Source organism: Agrilus planipennis, unplaced genomic scaffold (assembly GCF_000699045.2).
Source record: "Agrilus planipennis isolate EAB-ADULT unplaced genomic scaffold, Apla_2.0 scaffold237, whole genome shotgun sequence".
Classification (NCBI taxonomy): domain Eukaryota; kingdom Metazoa; phylum Arthropoda; class Insecta; order Coleoptera; family Buprestidae; genus Agrilus; species Agrilus planipennis.
This window is the reverse complement of record NW_020438951.1, coordinates 311,746-329,312: the sequence shown is the minus strand read 5'-3', so window position 1 is coordinate 329,312 and position 17,567 is coordinate 311,746. Positions and strand designations below refer to the sequence as shown.

Below are 17,567 nucleotides of genomic sequence, written 5' to 3'. Positions count from 1 at the left end.
TGAAATTTAGCATTATATTAAATTGAATGACCCCTTCAAATTCTACAGCAGTTATCCCATAAAAAAATATTCGTACTTATAAAAAATTTAGCAGTATTAGACTTTCATTGATTTCTCTGACTCCTCGAATAAATTGGACCTATGGCGTGCTGATGAGAGCAACGTCTGACAGTTTCATAAAGTTGAGCAAACAGATACCCCAGTAAGGTCCTCGTCTAACATTAAAGTATCGGGTACTGTTATAACTCGATATTATACGTGAAGATACATAAAGAAAAACTGAATTTTATGATGGATTTAACAATATGTATCTACTATAAAATAAGATGTATGGTGTCGTGAGACATCCGGTAGAAACGAAGTTTCATGTGCTATTTTTTGGCCAGCATCGCCAGAACTAGGGAACTTAGAGCTAGCTCAGGTAAAGAAAAACTAGGGAACAATGCGTTACTGTTACAGTTACATTAAATATATATTTCTAGCGTAAGTATTGTGTATACTTCTAAAAATTACGACTAGAAGGAAAAGCGCGAGGGAACATTTGAAATGAAATTGTAATGACAAGTCGGACAGTTTCTGCATTTTAAATGAAGCCTGAGCATTCTTCATAGCTTTCTTTAATGCTCTAACGGCTTATGTTAAAGCTCGCTATATATTAAACACGGCCCACTTTGTAACATTCCTGCAAACTCAAAAGATTATATAATATCTAAAAAACGAACTGGGATTCTCTTTATAGCAGGTCATCATTTCACCCTGGTTAGATCAGAAATATTTGAACCTGATCAACCAACGAGACTTAGTTAGAAAGATGTGTACCTATATACAATAAACCATTATAGAAGATACTATAGTAAATCCAAATCCTGTCTGGATGTTGACAGGAGTTGTCTAACAAATTTTCAGTTGGGTTTATGAGTAATGCAAATCTTTCGCGTTTTCTCATTCGTTTTTCTCGTGCTCTGGAACGTCTAATCGTGTTTAATGCATTCTCATCTCAAGTCAATTTTACACTAGAGGGGATATAAATGAAAGACGAATTAGCACTCCCGAAGAGGACGCCAAAGTGTTGCTAAATTGCTTAATAGAAAGTTTGATACCTCTTGTTTAATTATTAAAGACTTTGACTTCGGCCCGGGGTGTGAAATGAGAAACTGGAATAATTAAAGTAACCGTTACTTCTGAAATTTTAAAGAGAAGGTAGAAGAAGAAGAGAACTCTTTCGATTCAATTATCTATCACAAAATTTTGCCCAACAAAGAGTGCATTTATGGGCAATTCTCTAAACGCATTTCTGTTTCTATTAAGAACACGTATATATGTCTGATTTTTGTATATTATTCAAAAAAAGAATCGAAAACTCACTAAAACGACTAAAAATGTAAAGAACTTTTCTGGTTAAAGTCTAAACAAACTCTCTTGCCGTAGGTATGTAAATTGTAATAAATATTCAGTTTTAAATAAACGGAAATAACAAGTGCAATATTAAATTGTGTCGAGTTCCGCATTGCTACAACTGCGGCTTAAATATTAATGACACTGACTAGAGATCTTCATTAAAAGTTACAGGAAACCAAGAACGTTAATTAAAGCGTTTTGAAACAAAATAAAGGTGCGACTGGAATTAAAACTGTTGACTAACTAGGCGACTGCTCTTACAAAATAAATTTAACCGTAAAAAAACCTTCACGTAATAACACTCTGATAGTATTATCTTGTCAAAGATAAAAAGAGATTATTCTGCAGAGGATTCTGTCAAAATTCAAAACGTACGTATAATCCTATCACAATGACACAACTACATAATACATGACAAATTCGAAGAATATTATTAAAGGTGTATCTGGTACACAGCTTTGTACGAGTGCGAAATATGGACAATGGACGCGATGGAAAAGAAAACGTTATACATCAGGCATCAGGCGAATGATAAGGATAGCGCAGATAGAGAAGGTTAGAAATAAAGTGGTATTAGAAAGAATAGAAGAACAGGGGGGGACTAGTATTATTTAAAAAGATTTAAAATTTTGCCACTAGCCTCATTACTTCGGATTAATGTTCTTAACTGCTAGATTCATTAATAATTGTTGATATTGATAACACAATTGGTTTCACTTCTCTATTTTTCTCCAAAGAATATAAAAGATTAGAACTGTTCAAACAGCTTTTAGAAGCTCGTAATAGTCTATCTAAAACAGTAACTATACTTCGTTTAGTTTCTCTAGCGATGTGACCTTTAGTTTGACCGGCGCAAAGAAGAAGAGAATAGCACTAGGTCAGACAAGAAAGGAGGATACTCTCGGCCAAACTCTTCACAAGCGAGGAGTGTATAATCCGCACAGTACTGCACGGAAAAATTAACCATTTTGTCCACTAAAATTGCATTGCTCAAATGTGCTGTTATTGGTACCAATTACTACTGAAAATATCAATGAGATGTTTATTTATATTTGAAGACATATTAAACACTTTAACCCTTGTTTTCGACTCGCACTACTATTCATGATTGAACAAAAATTTTTGCAGGTACTGTTTGAAAAAGTGTGTTAAATGAATAAGAGTCGAGAGTATAATAAGCTTTTTTCTCTTTACCTACGATTGGAAGGGGCACATCGCTAGATAAAGTAAACGAATTATACCTAATACTAAAATATAAGAATTTAGCTAAAAATATATACACAAGAGTATTGAAATCACTAGGTAATGTGTATATTTAAAAAGATTAATTATAAAATTATATAACAACACCATTCATTATTCATATTTTATGGCAGAGAGCAGACCTTATGCGCAAAAAACACCGGAATTTGGAGGTACCCCTCGACATGTTCTATTTCTTGTTCCACCCGTAATATTCACATTGTTCCAATACCAATTTTGTGCGACACCTTCGACAAGCAGAATATAAATATTGGTACCTCTTCGTTCAACTGTGCCATGTACGTTTGTTATTGTAACGTTACGGATTGGAATGCCGTTGCTGGGAGTACCTGTGGGACCAGGCATGTTCCTATAATCGCCTCGCATCAAAATTCCATAATCCTTTATTTTGCTTAAGGTAATGTTATCATAAGTAACACCGGAAACTAATCCAGTAGCATTAACCACTGTTTTTATTCGAATTCCGGTTCCTGAATTCACTACAGTAGAATGGGTAATGTAAACATCTTCGACGACATTATTTGTCCTGTTACCAACCGACCCTATCGATATCCCATGACCACCAGAACAGAAAGCGAGTGTAAAGTGAATGTTTTTTCCGGATCTAACGGCCAAACAATCGTCCTGATTGTAGACGGTAGTATTGCTAATGAAAACATTTTCGGAACCTTTAACGTTAATTGCATCGGTATTGTGACCTCCTTGGGTATCTCCATCTTTAGTATTCATAACTACATTATTTACGGTTATATTTGTACAGTTGTGAATGGCGAAACAATGACGTGGTGAATTGAGAAAATTTATATGGTTCACGACTCCGTTGTACAAATATCGGATTTTGAAAAATCTTGGTTTTCGAACGCCACCGTTGCCACCAAGATTGTCCCACCATCTCGCACCCTGACCATCGAAGACGTGTCCTCTTTCACCTGTTATATTTATATTAGTACCACTTATCAATACCAAGGGACCTTTCCATTCTGCGTATCCGAAAGAAATGTTTCCTTTAAACGTTATCGACACATCCGATAAGCCAGTTAAATCTAATGTTTTACCAGCTGGTACAGCCAGGTTTTCTATGGTGATATCATTACAAGAGGATTTAATTGCGTCAAGTTCGTCTATTGAATTTCCCGTTAAAGTGCACGATGTCGCCCTGTTCAAAGGACCACTGAAAAATGTTGCGGAAGTTATTTCCGATGCTGCAACAGCTACCACACCCAAACCAATTAATATTTTAAGTATCAACTTCATAATTATTGGAAGATGGCAACAGTCAGTATTTAAATAGTGGACCTCTAAAAAAGTTATGGTAAAATAAAAGATAAATTTAAGGATAAGATAAGTAATTCTCTATTATTTTCTTTCAAACATAAGTGTTTATTGAGTAACCCTAAAGTAAAATAATGCTTACACATTAAAAAAAAAAACAACGACAATTTGGTTTCGCCCTCTACAGTTTTTGTAAATAATTATTCAAGGCATGTTTCACAATAAACTAACTACAATCAAATTTAATAAAACACTTGTGATTCAAAATAAGAAACGATAAGAAAAATATATCTAGCTACATACCTTATTCAAAAATCGGTTATTACCTATTAGTTATTACAGTACGGATTAACCACTTATTTAAAATATAGTTATTTACCCAATATTAATTAAAAACAAAATTTGCGAGTGTTGTTTACGAAAAACTTTAAGATTATGATACAATCAATGTATTGTTCTGCTAAGTGTTTTGTGTTATCAATCGCATGACATGAGAAAAAATTTCATAATAGTAGGCATATCTTGTACCTATAGATATAAGGCAAGTGCGTGATCAGGGCCGAATCTTTAAAAGCCCCCTCCCTCCCACAAAATATTGATAAACATAATTTCTTTTTCTATTACTGCTACATCTTCGTGTGTCCCAGTAACGGGATTCCTAATCATTTTTGTATGAGAGTAACACCAATCCCATGTTTTAACATCATGTTTTTCTCTACATATCCTAAATTCTCGTTTCCTTTTTGTATCTAATCCTTGTATTAGCCTCACATTACTTTAACATCTTTTTATCCTATACATAAGTAATGTCCCACCGGCTGTTCTGTAAAGCCTTGGGAGGTAGGAAATCTCAAATCGGAGAAAAACTGATAAAGCACACCAGAAAAATTCGAAGATATCTAAATTGGAACAGCCAGGACCCTTAGATACTACTTCTGGCAAAAATTTGCAACAGTTTTTTTACCCGAAAACCGATCAAGCAATTGAAAATATATTTTGTTTTGTAGTTTTCATCTCGAAAGCTAGCGAATATCTGTTTCTATCTATTTACCAGCTGGCACAACCAGGTTTTCTATGGTGATATCATTACAAGAGGATTTAATTGCGTCAAGTTCGTCTATTGACTTTCCCGTTAAAGTGCACGATGTCGCCCTGTTCGAGGGATCACTAAAAACTGTTGCGGAAGTTATTTCTGATGCTGCAACAGCTACCACACCCAAACCAATTAATATTTTGATTATCTACTTCATAATTATTGTAACGTGGCAGAAGTCAGTATTTAATTAGACGACCTCTAAAAAAGTTATGGTAAAATAAAAGATAAATTGAAGGGTATGATAAGTAATTCTCTATTATTTCAATCATACATAAGTGTTTGTTCAGTGTCGCTAATGTAAAATGTACATAAAACATAGAACGATTTACAGTTTGGTTTCTCGGCTTTTACAGTTTTTCTAAATAGTTATTCAAGGAATGTATCACAAGAAATTAACTACAATCAAATTTAGTAAAAACACTTATGATTCAAAATAAGAAACGACAAGAGAAATATGTCCAGCTACATACCTTATTCAAAAATCGGTTATAAATCCGAACCTATTAGATATTACTGCATGAATCATCCACTGATTTAATGTACAGTTATTTACCCAATATGTATTAAAAACAAAATTTTTGAGTGTTGTTTACGAAAAACTTTAAGATTATGATATAATCAATGCATTGTTCTGCTAATTGTCTTGTGTTATCAATCGCATGATATGGAACGGCCCGAACCGGCAAAAATGTGCAACAGTTTTTTGCCCGCAAAATCGATAAATCTTTTGAAAATTTATTTTTTAAGTTGCGGAATTATCTTTTGCAGTTTTCATCTCAAAAGCTCGCGAAAATCTTTTAAATATGTAGCAAAAGAAAGCAATTATTTTACATGGGACAACTTATGACTAAACCCACTCCTCAAATCTGTGATGAGCAAAATTGGTCTTGCGAAAACGCAAGACCAATACTCTTTTTATACTGGCAAGACCAAAACCAAAACCTAAAGAACAACATCAACACCAAAACTAAGACCAAATATGCAAGATGAAACGAAAAATTATTACTTTCGGTAGATTTATGAGTTAAACTATTTGAAGCAACAAACTATCTGTGTAAGTTTTTACCACAGGGGGTTCTAGTATTATTTTACAACAGTTAAAATTTTGCTTAATGTCCATTATCCTTGCTTCGGATCAATGTTCTTTGTTGCTTGCTCCATTGCTACTGGTTGATAGTGTAAAAACACTTGATTGCTTATCTCTATTTCCCTAAACTAAAAATATATATACTAGAGTGTTGAAATCACTAGGTAAGGCGTACATTTAAAAAGATTAATTATAAAATTAAAAACAACACTATTCATTATTCATATTTAATGACAAACAAAATGGTTTACAATAACAGTTAATGTACACCATTAAGTTGAAGGTAAAGAATTTTCCTTAAGCACAAAAAACATCAGTATTTGGAGGTAGTTGTTGGCATGTTCTATTCCTTCTTCCACCCGTAATACTCACATTGCTCCAATGCCAATTTTGTGCGACACCTTCGCCAAGCAGAATATAAATATTGGTACCTCTTGGTTGAACTGTGCCATGTACGTTTGTTATTCTAACGTTACGGATTGGAATGCCGTTGCTAGGAGTACCTGTGGGACCAGGCATGTTCCTATAATCGCCTCGCACCACAATTCCATAATCCCTTATTTTGCTTAAGGTAATGTTATCATAAGTAACACCGGAAACTAATCCAGTAGCATTAACGACCGTTTTTATTCGAATTCCATTTTCTGAATTCGCTACAGTGCAATGGGTAAAGTAAACGTTTTCAACGAGATTATTTGTTCTGTTACCGACTGACCCAATTGATATCCCGTGACCACCAGAACATGAAGCGCGTGAAAAGTGAATGTTTTTTCCGGATCTAACGGCTATACAGTCGTCCTGATTTTGTACAACAGTGTCGCTAATGAAAACGTTTTCGGAACCTTTAACGTTAATTGCATCGGTATTGTGACCTCCTCGGGTATCTCCATCTTTAGTATTCATAACTACATTATTTACGGTTATATTTGTACAGTTGTGAATGGCGAAACAATGACGTGGTGAATTGAGAAAATTTATATGGTTCACGACTGCGTTGTGCAAATATCTGATTTTGAAAAATCTTGGTTTTCGAACACCACCGTTACTACCAAGATTGTCCCACCATCTCGCACCCTGACCATCGAAGACGTGTCCTCTTTCACCTGTTATATTTATATTAGTACCACTTATTAAGACCAAGGGACCTTTCCATTCTGCGTATCCGAAAGAAATGTTTCCTTTAAACGTTATCGACACATCCGATAAGCCTGTTAAATCTAATGTTTTACCAGCTGGTACAGCCAGGTTTTCTATGGTGATATCTTTACAAGAGGATTTAATTGCGTCAAGTCCGTCTATTGACTTTCCCGTTAAAGTGCACGATGTCGCCCTGTTCGAGGGATCACTAAAAACTGTTGCGGAAGTTATTTCTGATGCTGCAACAGCTACCACACCCAAACCAAGTAATATTTTGAATATCAACTTCATAATTATTGGAACGTGGCAACAGTCAGTATTTAAATAGTCGACCTTTAAAAAAGTTACGGTAAAATAAAAGATAAATTCAAGGATATGATGAGTAATTCTGCTTTTTATCTTTGATACATAAGCGTGTATTGAGTAACATTAACGTAAAATACTGCTTATATATAAAAAAGGACAATTTATAATTTGGTTTCTACGATTTTTCTCAAAAATACGCTGACATCTTAACTTAAACATTTTGATATTACGTATATACATAATTATTCAACGAAAGTTTCACAAGAAGCTAACCAGGAACCTAAAGAAACTTAATAAAACACTTATGATTCAAAATAACAAAGGATAAGTAAAATAAGTCTATCCACATACCTTATTCGAAAGTCGGTTATAAATCCGAACCTATTAGGTATTACCATATGGATCAGCCACTGGTTTAATGTATAGGTTTTACCCAACAGGTATGAATTAAAACCAAACTTTTTACGTGTTATATACGAAAAATTTTAAGATATAATCAATGCATTTTTGTGCTAATTGTTTTATGTTATCAATCACATGATATAAGAGGAAATTTCATAATAAAAGGTATATCTTGTACCTTTAGATATGAGGCAAGCGCGTGATCAGGACCGGATCTTTAAAGCCACTCCCCCTCTCACAAAATATTGGTAAACATAATTTCTTTTTCTATTACCGCTACAGCTTCGTGTGTCCTAGCAACGAGATCCTTAATCATTTTTGCGTGAGAGTAGCACCGATCCCATGTTCTAACATCAAGTTTTTCTCTATATATCCTAAATTCTCGTTTCCGTTTTGATTAATTTTCTATCTTATCCTTATATAAGCCTCACATTAGTTGAACACCTTTTTATCTTTATCCTATAGCTAAATTAGGTCCTACTAGCTGTTCTGTAAGGTCATCTGAGGTAGAAAACCTCAAATTCGAGTAAAACTGATAAAGCACACTTGAAAAATTCGAAGATATCTAAATCGGAAAAGCCGAAATCGGCAAAAATCTGCAACAGTGTTTTATCCGAAAACCGATAAAAGTTTTGAAAACACGTTTTTATAACTCAGGTTCACCTCAGGTTAGGTCAGACAATAAGTCCTTAATTAGATATCAATACACTTTCAAGTGGCCGGCAGTGATCGCGTCAAAAAGGATTGAAGGATTATTTAAGAATATCGTCGGAAAATAGTTCTCCACTCCCTGATAAAATTTAAAACAATTGATTAAAGTTCGTCTAGAGATTCCTGTGGCATTTGAAACACAGTTAGAAACGTGAAACTCTTGTACGAAAAGGGAGCGAGAATATTGGAAAATTACTTCGGTTCAACCGCCTGATTCAATAAAATTAGCTCTAAGGTCTATTAAAATGCAAATGGAGAGAACGTTGCAGCCTTTTTAAATGAAATAATGTTATCGCTGGCAGTGTGAATTCCTGAAACGAAACCATTTAATGATGTTTTATTGAAAGAGGCAAACAGAATTTTCTTTTGTAGTTTTAATCTTGAATCTTCGCGAAAATCTATTAAACATGTAGCAGACGGAAATTATTATTTTAAATGGCACAACTTATGACTAAATCCGCTCCCCAAACTGGTAATTGGCAAAATTTGTCTTGATGTTGCAGTTTTGATCATGGTTTTGCGAAAATGCGAGACAAAGACTGTCTTTATGCTAGCAAAACCAAGACTTAATGTATATATACAAAAGAAAGTCGTTTTAGTTACACTATTTATAACTCAAGAACGGCTTAACCGATTTGGCTGAAAATTGGTGGGAAGGTAGCTTAGAACCAGCAGAGGGACATAGGATACTTTTTATCCCATTCCCGTGGAAAAAAAGTGATATAAGAAAACGTATCTGACATGGAATAAAATTAGTGACATACATACTTATTTCAACATTTTACAAAATTCTACCTCTTTAGGAAGCTGAAAGGGGTTTGCAAAGATTGCATGTTTGTTTTTGGTACGATTTACCTGAAACTGGTTAAAAAATTCAATTTCTGTTGGGGGGGAAGGAGTGGTGAAGAGGAGTTGCAATGTTTAAATGGAACATATATTATTTGTGGTCAGATTTACTTGAAACTTGGTTTAATGGTCTCTCATTTAATTTCTGAAAGACCTACCTCGACATTTTAAAAAATTCAACCTCGAAGGGGGGGGTTGCAATTTTTGTTTGGAACATACTTTATTTGTGGTTGAATTTACTTGAAACTTGCCATATATGCTGTTTGATATCATTAATCAAATGAAAAGAGGTTGCAACGTTTCCATGGGGTATACTTCATTTGTACTCGGATTTACTCGAAGGTTGCTCATTGTTGAAATTAACCAAATACGTGTTTTGGCAATTTTTAAAAATCAACCCTTAAGGATGAAATGTTGTTGCTACGTTTGTATTTGAAATCTAAGATGGCGACACTACATATAATTAAAACGTTGTAAGGATGAATTGGAAGTTAAAAGGTTTTATGGAGAAACAACAGTTAGATATATTTTTCAATTACAGTTTCCATTCCCATATTGTAAGTACCGAAGGCATTCATCAACGTAATGGGGAATGAATACAAGTATATACATATATATGTGCGATTTTCCTGCTAGGTATTCATTACTTATGAAAGTGACTGTACACCTGACAGAGCCGTTTTAATTATTCAGTACACTTCATTCGCTTAAATGGTCTCTGACGTGGACGTGAACGGTTTCGGGCTGCCAAACTGGCAAACCTTTATAAAACAACCACCAGGCCCGTCATTTCAAACACGACGACATAAATTGCGTGATTACTTTTTATCACTTTGTTCACTTAATTTTGCCAATCTCATTTCGTTACTTAACTTGCTTTTAACATTAACTATGTACGCCTTTTTTTGCGTTTACAATCAAAATTACAATATGCTCATATGTGTTTTAAAAGAAAATTGTGAAAAATGAAATAGGGACACAGTCTTAGGGCTGCGCCACTTACGAAGATACGAAAAAACCAAATCAAGTTCGATCGCTTATTAAAAGCTGTCCATTGTAGCCATTTCCGTGTTGGTTTAGCGGGAGATTTATGCAAGTAGGTCAAGGAAAATCAGAAAATTGTTAAAAGCATGTACAGTAACTGGTTTGAAGTACAACCCTTGGTGCATAAGTACCTGTCTATTATCGATCTGTACACTTCTTTCGCCAAAAGCCTCGACTCGCATCTAGGCTATAATTGGGGCTTTTCCCCGTCTATGTTACCTGATGGTCGATCCTGACTGCAAATACGTATTTTTACACATACATATCCATATAATATTGGGATCCGTCAAATGGGCATACACCATCTGGTGGCAAAATTTATGACTCGAATGAGGGAAAAATTGACATAGGAACTATGCACGCAAATTGTAAAATTGTTTATTAAAATAATAAAACACGTTAAAAAAGTAAAAATTTTTATGATGGAGTCGACGAAGTTTTCTTCTAAAGTTAAATCAAATAAAAAGTTAATATGTTCAGTGAAAAGCTGCAATAGCACTTCAGACATAGATCTTCACTCTTCACCTACATTAACCACTTTCCAATAAAAACTAACCGTTTGGATGAAAGCAGTAGTTATCAAAGAAGTGAATTCCGGAATAAAAATTTGTTCACGTCATTTTAATGCACACGATTATATTTCCGCAAGTATTTACCATCAGCCATAACCTTAATATTTAAAACTAGAATCATACTAAAATTATAAAGTGAGAAATTATTTATTCCTGTGTAATTGATTTAACACAATTCTAATGATACGATATAAGTATTTTGAGGTTAAGAACCTACCTGCTGCAATACAACAAAGTTGCAATAATGTGTTTGCAACGTCCTCTTAAATTGGCTTTGCACGTGCAAGTCATTGATATGATATTGCTTAAATCACCCAGAATCACCTCAGCAATTATATAACGTGAATCACTTTTTAAATCCGAAGTTTGTAAAAAGTAGGCAGTAAACTTGACGGAATTTGAAGGCTAGCTTCCGGATTTGTTATTTCCGACTTTTATAATGTGATTGGTATTAAAAACACGCTCACCTTCAACGAAATTTCCTTTCCGAGGCTTTGTGTCAGCCCAATCACATATTGTGTCAATACTTAACATTTTATCGTAATTTAAAAACTTGGAAATTGCACTGTACACTATAGGAACTACGATAAATTTTCCCTAATCGGCGCCATGTTTTTAGGCTCCTCCCATTTGACGGATCCCAATAGTCATTTGAAATGCAGAATTGTAAAAAGAAAGAAAATAATTTTTGGGAACAGTATTTTTTTCTAGGTAAAACGGTACCCTTGGTCCTATTCTGTACCCCTGACAATGTGTATACAAAATTTCATGGTTTTCCCGCGACTTCACTCGCGTTGATGTCCTACACACGTGTCAAAGATCATCGACGACGTCATTGCACCACGTAAAAAAACATCAAATGAATTAAATAAAATTAGTTGTTAGCTGGTTCGAGTCGAGGTTTGCCAATAGTTTCCTTCTGCCCATGTACTTTGAAGATTTGGACATGCTAACCGAAAGCCACGCTGCATTCGACAGGCAGGCGAAGCGGAAATTGATTTGAAGATGGAATAATGGATAATTTGTTCGGACACAGGACTTGTATGCATGTACATCGGGATAAACTCATTCGCGCAAACAAAACCGACAACCGATGCAATCAGTCATGTACCATTACTCTCAACGATGGCACATATTATGCACATGGACTTGTGGAACATTTATCCATGTACCTATCTATGTACGTAGAGGACGTTTTTCTCGTAACTACCTGGGACAAGGAAGAGATACGTTAGGCATTTCTTTCCGGTGGAAAATCAAAAGATGACGATCTTGTGTGGTCTGTTAGAATGGAATTTAAAATGTATTTTCTTTTCGAAAGGTCAAGAATCTTACCCTTGTCTCTGGAAACAGGAAAACATAGAAAGATCTCACCGAAAATTATAACCAACAAAACAAAATTAGCAGAGACATGTCTTTCGAAATAAAAAAAGAAAAGCAGAGGTTTTCTAATATTGTAGGTAGGTATCGTAAATACGATTAAGTTTGGTTATAATAAAAGGTGATTACTATAGCCGGCAGTCCCTATAAGCAATTTATCCGTAAAGGCTAAAATATTATTCGTTGCTAGACCTCAGAGAAGCCGTTACATACGAAGTTTTCACTTGATTACAATAAAACACCCGAAATCTTCGTATGTAGCGGTAGTCAAGTTTTATTATAACCAAATTTTGTCGTATTTCTTTCTAATTTTCTTAACATAGAACAAAAATACTGGTATACAAGGGAAGCAAAAGTAAAGAAAGAGCGAATATAAAGATAGAAGACGAAAAATTAGAAGAAGCCGATTTTAGGTATCTAGGAAGTCAGATAAGTCAGGATGGAAGGAGTAGTAGAGATATAAAGCAGAGGATAGCGCAGGGTCAAATCACCTTCAATAAAAGCAAGTCACTTGTATGCTCGTGAACAGTTAATTTAGAAATTCGAAAAAGGTTGTTAAAGGTGTATGTTTGCAGCACGGCGCTGTACGGGTGCGAAACTTGGACAGTGGGCGAGCCGGAAAACAAAAGATTAGAAGCGTTCGAAACGTGGTGTTACAGGCGAATAATGAGGATATGGTGGATAGAGAAAGTTAGAAATGAAGAGTAAGAGAACAGAGGACTTTATGGAAGTCAATAAGAAATAGGCGAGATAGGTTAGTTGGACACCTTCTCAGGCGTGAAGGTCTAGTCAGAGACGTATTAGAGGCAGAAACGGAAGTTAGGAGAAGTAGAGGTAGACCTAGATTAGATTCCTGTTCGCAAATAGTTAAGGATGTGGGTTGTTCAAATTTTAGGGAAATGCGAAGATTAGCTCAGGATAGGAAAGAGTGGAGGTACGTGTCCAACCAGTCTTAGGACTGACGACCTTATGATGATGATGATGATCATCATCGAAACGATACAAGCATTAACTTTTTCATTTTTCAAATTACGTACGTACTACCATCCATTACATTTAAACATAATCCTTTCCCGTTTCGCCATGAATAAAAAGAGAAACAACCTTGATATGTGTACGAAAGTACCGTTCGTGTAATCGTCACTCATGTCGCGTCAAGTGCAAAAATTCTCTCGGCTCTCCGTTTCTATTTTTAACAAATGCGGCGCTGCATTCAATCTCCCCCTAGCCACCCCAAACGGAAAGTAGGTAAAAAGGTACTTGTGGCGAGCGTTACTTAGCGTTATTATTTTTTAAACCAATAAAGTTACTGCGCGCGGATATGAGTCAAAAGTCCTTTGACTTCCCCCAACAGTACGTGTGTCTATTGTTTGCCGGGGACATGGAGTTATCAGGACTACAATAGCAGATCTTGCAGCCTCCCTTTTTCACGATGCCACCCGATCAACCCTACATGAGTCCTGACGATAATCTAAACTAGCTCTACCTCTACAACTCTTAACTTCAATTTCTGTTCGTAATATATCTGAAAATGTGTCCTACCAATTCTCTAGGAAAGAGTCATCTAACCCCTAAATCTAAATTTTTCCTCATTAATTTGAGGAAGTGTGTAGTGGGTAAAAATTGAGAATATTTGATATTGAAAAAATCATCTAACCCCTTTATCTAGTTTATCCATACAGGAGGAATAAAATCTGATAACCAATGCTAATCTAATTCGCAATTTAACACCACTAATGTTGGTGTTTTTCCAAAAGTTCAAATACAAAATTAGTATCTATATAACAGTGCGTTTTAGAAAATACCACAAATGGCGCAGTAAACGCCATCTGTAGCACGATGCTAGGTCAACTTGTGTGGATATCTACTTGCTGAAAACGAATCCCGGCGTAGCTAATCTCAACGTGATAGACACGTTACCATAATCGAATAAACTAATTTGAAGTGGTCTGTATTCTGTCGAAACTGCCAGACTCGGATCGCGATTTCGATCTTTCTGGATCTCATCAGCGCGTCGCAGGCAGCTCCGACAGGACACAGACCAACTTTTACCTGCTGTCTTAACAGTGCGTTTTAGAAAATACCACAAATGGCACAGTAAACGCTACATTTTAGGATTACGTATGCTCCAACAAGGTCCAATTGTGTGGAATTATTTTATTAGTGTATAACATTACAACTTTACTTTTATTCGCCTTTGTCTTATTTTAAGTAAATATTTCTATTTTAAATGTCTCTCTCTCTCTCTCTCTCTCTAATTATGTTTTATATGTATTTGTATTAGAAGGATCAGTTTTTGAATCTATTTTGCTATATCAAAAATACTAAATGTAAAGGACAATGACTTAATTTCTACGATATTATTAATTTGACTTTCTTACGATGATTAATACTTAAATGGAAAGTTTTCATGTCATTTTCAGCCTCAATAAACAGCAGTTAATGTTTAGCAAACATGCTTTACAGTGGAGAGAGTTTCAATTGCGATTGGCAGCCTAAGTTCTCTCACAATCACGTTTTCAATCCACGTGAGTACAAAAGTTTTCTTCCGCAATTGCAAAGAAAACGCCACTCGTCTTTTACACTTCATTTCTCGGAAGTAACTCAAAGTAATGTCGTAAAAATCTGGCCTCCGAGAACTTAATACAAAAATCTATATTTTCTTAAATTCATAAAAGTACGAGGGTGGATTGATAAGTTTCCGGCCTGACCAAGAAAAACAAGGTTTTTAAAAATTTTTTTTTTTTATTTCTCAACATAATCTCCTCCAAGGCTGATACATTTCTCATAGCGGTGTTCCAGTCTATTAATGCCATCTCTATAGACTGATTCGTCAAGCTCCTCAAAATAACCATTTACAGCTTCGATTACTTCTTCATTGTCCGCAAATCTCTTACCGCCAAGCCATTTTTTGAGATTAGGGAACAGAAAATAGTCACTCGGGGCTAGGTCTGGAGAGTAAGGAGGGTGCGGCATCAATTCAAACTTTAGATCGTTGATTTTAGCCGTCGCAACGATTGACGTGTGCGCTGGTGCGTTATCGTGATGAAACAAGATTTTTTTCTTCGCCAGATGAGGTCGTTTAATTTTCACCTCGTGGCTCAAACGTTGCAATAAGTCTGCGTAGTATTGACCAGTGATAGTATTACCCTTTGCAAGGTAATCAATGTATATAATACCTCTTGCATCCCAAAAAACAGTAGCCATAACCTTGTTCGCCGAAAAAATTGTTTTTGCCTTCTTTGGAGTTGGTTCCCCTGGTCCAATCCACTGTTTAGACTGTTCTTTGGTTTCAGGAGTGTAGTGGTGGACCCACGTTTCGTCAACGGTTACGAATCGACGCAAAAATTCGCTTGGATTACGCTTATACAATGACAAATTTGCGGTAGAAATGTTTTTTCGAATCAATTTTTGGTCGACTGTTAGCAAACGCGGCACCCATCTTGCACAGAGCTTTTCCATATGCAAATGTTGGTGCAAAATATGTTGCACACGTTCATATGACATCTTACAGGTCTCAGCTATCTCACGCACTTTCAATCTGCGGTCTCCCAGCACTATTTGATGAATTTTTTCGATCATATCTGGAGTTGTGACCTCAACGGGGCGTCCTGAGCGAGGCCCATCAGAGGTGCTCACACGACCCTTTTTAAACTCGGAAACCCACTGCTTAACGGTTGAATATGACGGGGAGGATGTCCCCAGTGTTGAGTCCATCTCTTTTTTAATTTCCTTCGGCGTTAACCCCTTCAAATAAAAGTATTTGATGACAGCACGATTTTCCTGCTTTTCCATTTTTACGAAAACCACAGAGGCGTCTTGTTCAGCGTGCTGTCAAACCTACACTAGCAAGGAGATCGGGCTGAAACTATAGCTACAAGCTATCCAAGGATGGTACTATAGAATGTCACCTCAAGGTAGGCCTAGTGGCGTCATCTCTTGGTTAGGCCGGAAACTTATCAATCCACCCTCGTATTAGGTATGTAAATTGTGATGCTGAGTATTGGAAAATAAAAAACAACTTTCGTTTTGTTCAATTTTTTGAAAGAATTTGAAAATTGAAAACGTACCTCTGCACTTTAAGAATTTGACAATTACTTATGTGAAAGTCAAATCCGCGATTGTCGATAGCTTTTGAGCTAATAGGGAAAGTTATAGCCTTATTTCTTGGAAAACAACGTCTTTTAAAACTTTTTAATTCAATCTCTAGTCGTTCTCCAACAAGAATTATTATACTTACGACGACAGAGGAAAGGAAGGATCAGAAATCGTTATATTCACTTTGTTTCAACTTTCCCATTATTCTCGGCCACTTTTCAGAAAAACTTTTTCACAAGTATTTCTCAACAAGGGTTTCATTTGTACATTAGTAAGTAAAGTACCATTTTCTGTTTGTAATTCTCTTATTCAAACGCAGATAAAATAACTTTATTAGTTAAACCAAAGAGAAATGTTGAATTTAACCAAAGCGAAACATATTGTTTCTTGCCCTAATTTATATGGTAGCGGTATATAACTGAAATTTTTGTATAGCAGATGGAAACATTAAAACATCATAGAAAATGTTGAACTTATTAATATTGTCTTAAATAGGATTTTTGAAAAATGATAGGAAAAAGTTGCTTTTTTGAAGTGAAAGGAAGGAAATTAACTAGGGTATAAAGTTGAAAAATGTAACGTCACGCATCACAGTGTCACGCGTCACACGTCACGCGTGACCCCTGGTGAATATTCCCAAAAGGAGTCATTTTAACAGGCTTCAGAAGCTAACTTGTTAATAGCAACCGATAATCCGAAAATTGCCATTTCGACAAATTGTTACCCGTAGGAAAAATTTCCATTGAACTTCAATGGGAATCAATGGAAAATTTGTAAATTCCATTCAAAACCATTTGGCATAAAAATGGAAAAATAATTGTTTCCATTTACAATAATTCCATTAATATTTACATAGGAAAAATTTCCATTGATTTTCAATGGGAACCAATGCAAAATTTATAAATTCTATTTAAAACCATTAAATGGAAAGAATCTATTTTGCTATATCAAAAAT

At 35.3% G+C, this 17,567-nt stretch overlaps 2 protein-coding genes and 1 long non-coding RNA gene across 5 annotated transcripts in view; 2 read left to right on the top strand and 1 right to left on the bottom strand.

Moving 5' to 3' along the window:
- LOC108741152 overlaps nt 1-17,567 on the top strand; it is a 67,088-nt gene that overhangs the window by 2,174 nt on the left and 47,347 nt on the right. The gene's annotated exons all lie outside the window — the stretch shown is intronic.
- On the bottom strand, nt 2,686-8,022 carry LOC108741153 (polygalacturonase-like). 3 transcript variants are annotated; one of them, XM_025974808.1, is made up of 3 exons: nt 7,911-8,022; nt 5,500-7,586; nt 2,686-3,959 (listed from the first exon to the last, which is right to left on the bottom strand). In XM_025974808.1, the coding sequence occupies exon 3, from the start codon at nt 3,913-3,915 to the stop codon at nt 2,785-2,787; it is 1,131 nt and encodes a 376-aa protein (XP_025830593.1). In that variant the 5' UTR covers nt 3,916-3,959; nt 5,500-7,586; nt 7,911-8,022; the 3' UTR covers nt 2,686-2,784. The 3 variants fall into 3 exon arrangements, with proteins under 3 accessions (XP_025830593.1, XP_025830596.1, XP_025830595.1); XM_025974811.1 differs by lacking the exons at nt 5,500-7,586; nt 7,911-8,022 and adding exons at nt 4,076-4,163; nt 4,237-4,376; XM_025974810.1 differs by lacking the exons at nt 5,500-7,586; nt 7,911-8,022 and adding an exon at nt 4,237-4,376.
- On the top strand, nt 3,674-5,154 carry LOC112904567. Its single transcript, XR_003231198.1, has 2 exons — nt 3,674-3,732; nt 5,001-5,154. It is a non-coding gene; the product is annotated as an uncharacterized LOC112904567 (long non-coding RNA).

Coding starts and splice junctions, on each gene's coding strand:
- LOC108741153 (XM_025974808.1), bottom strand. CDS start 3,915: ATGAAGTTGATACTTAAAATATTAATTGGTTTGGGTGTGGTAGCTGTT.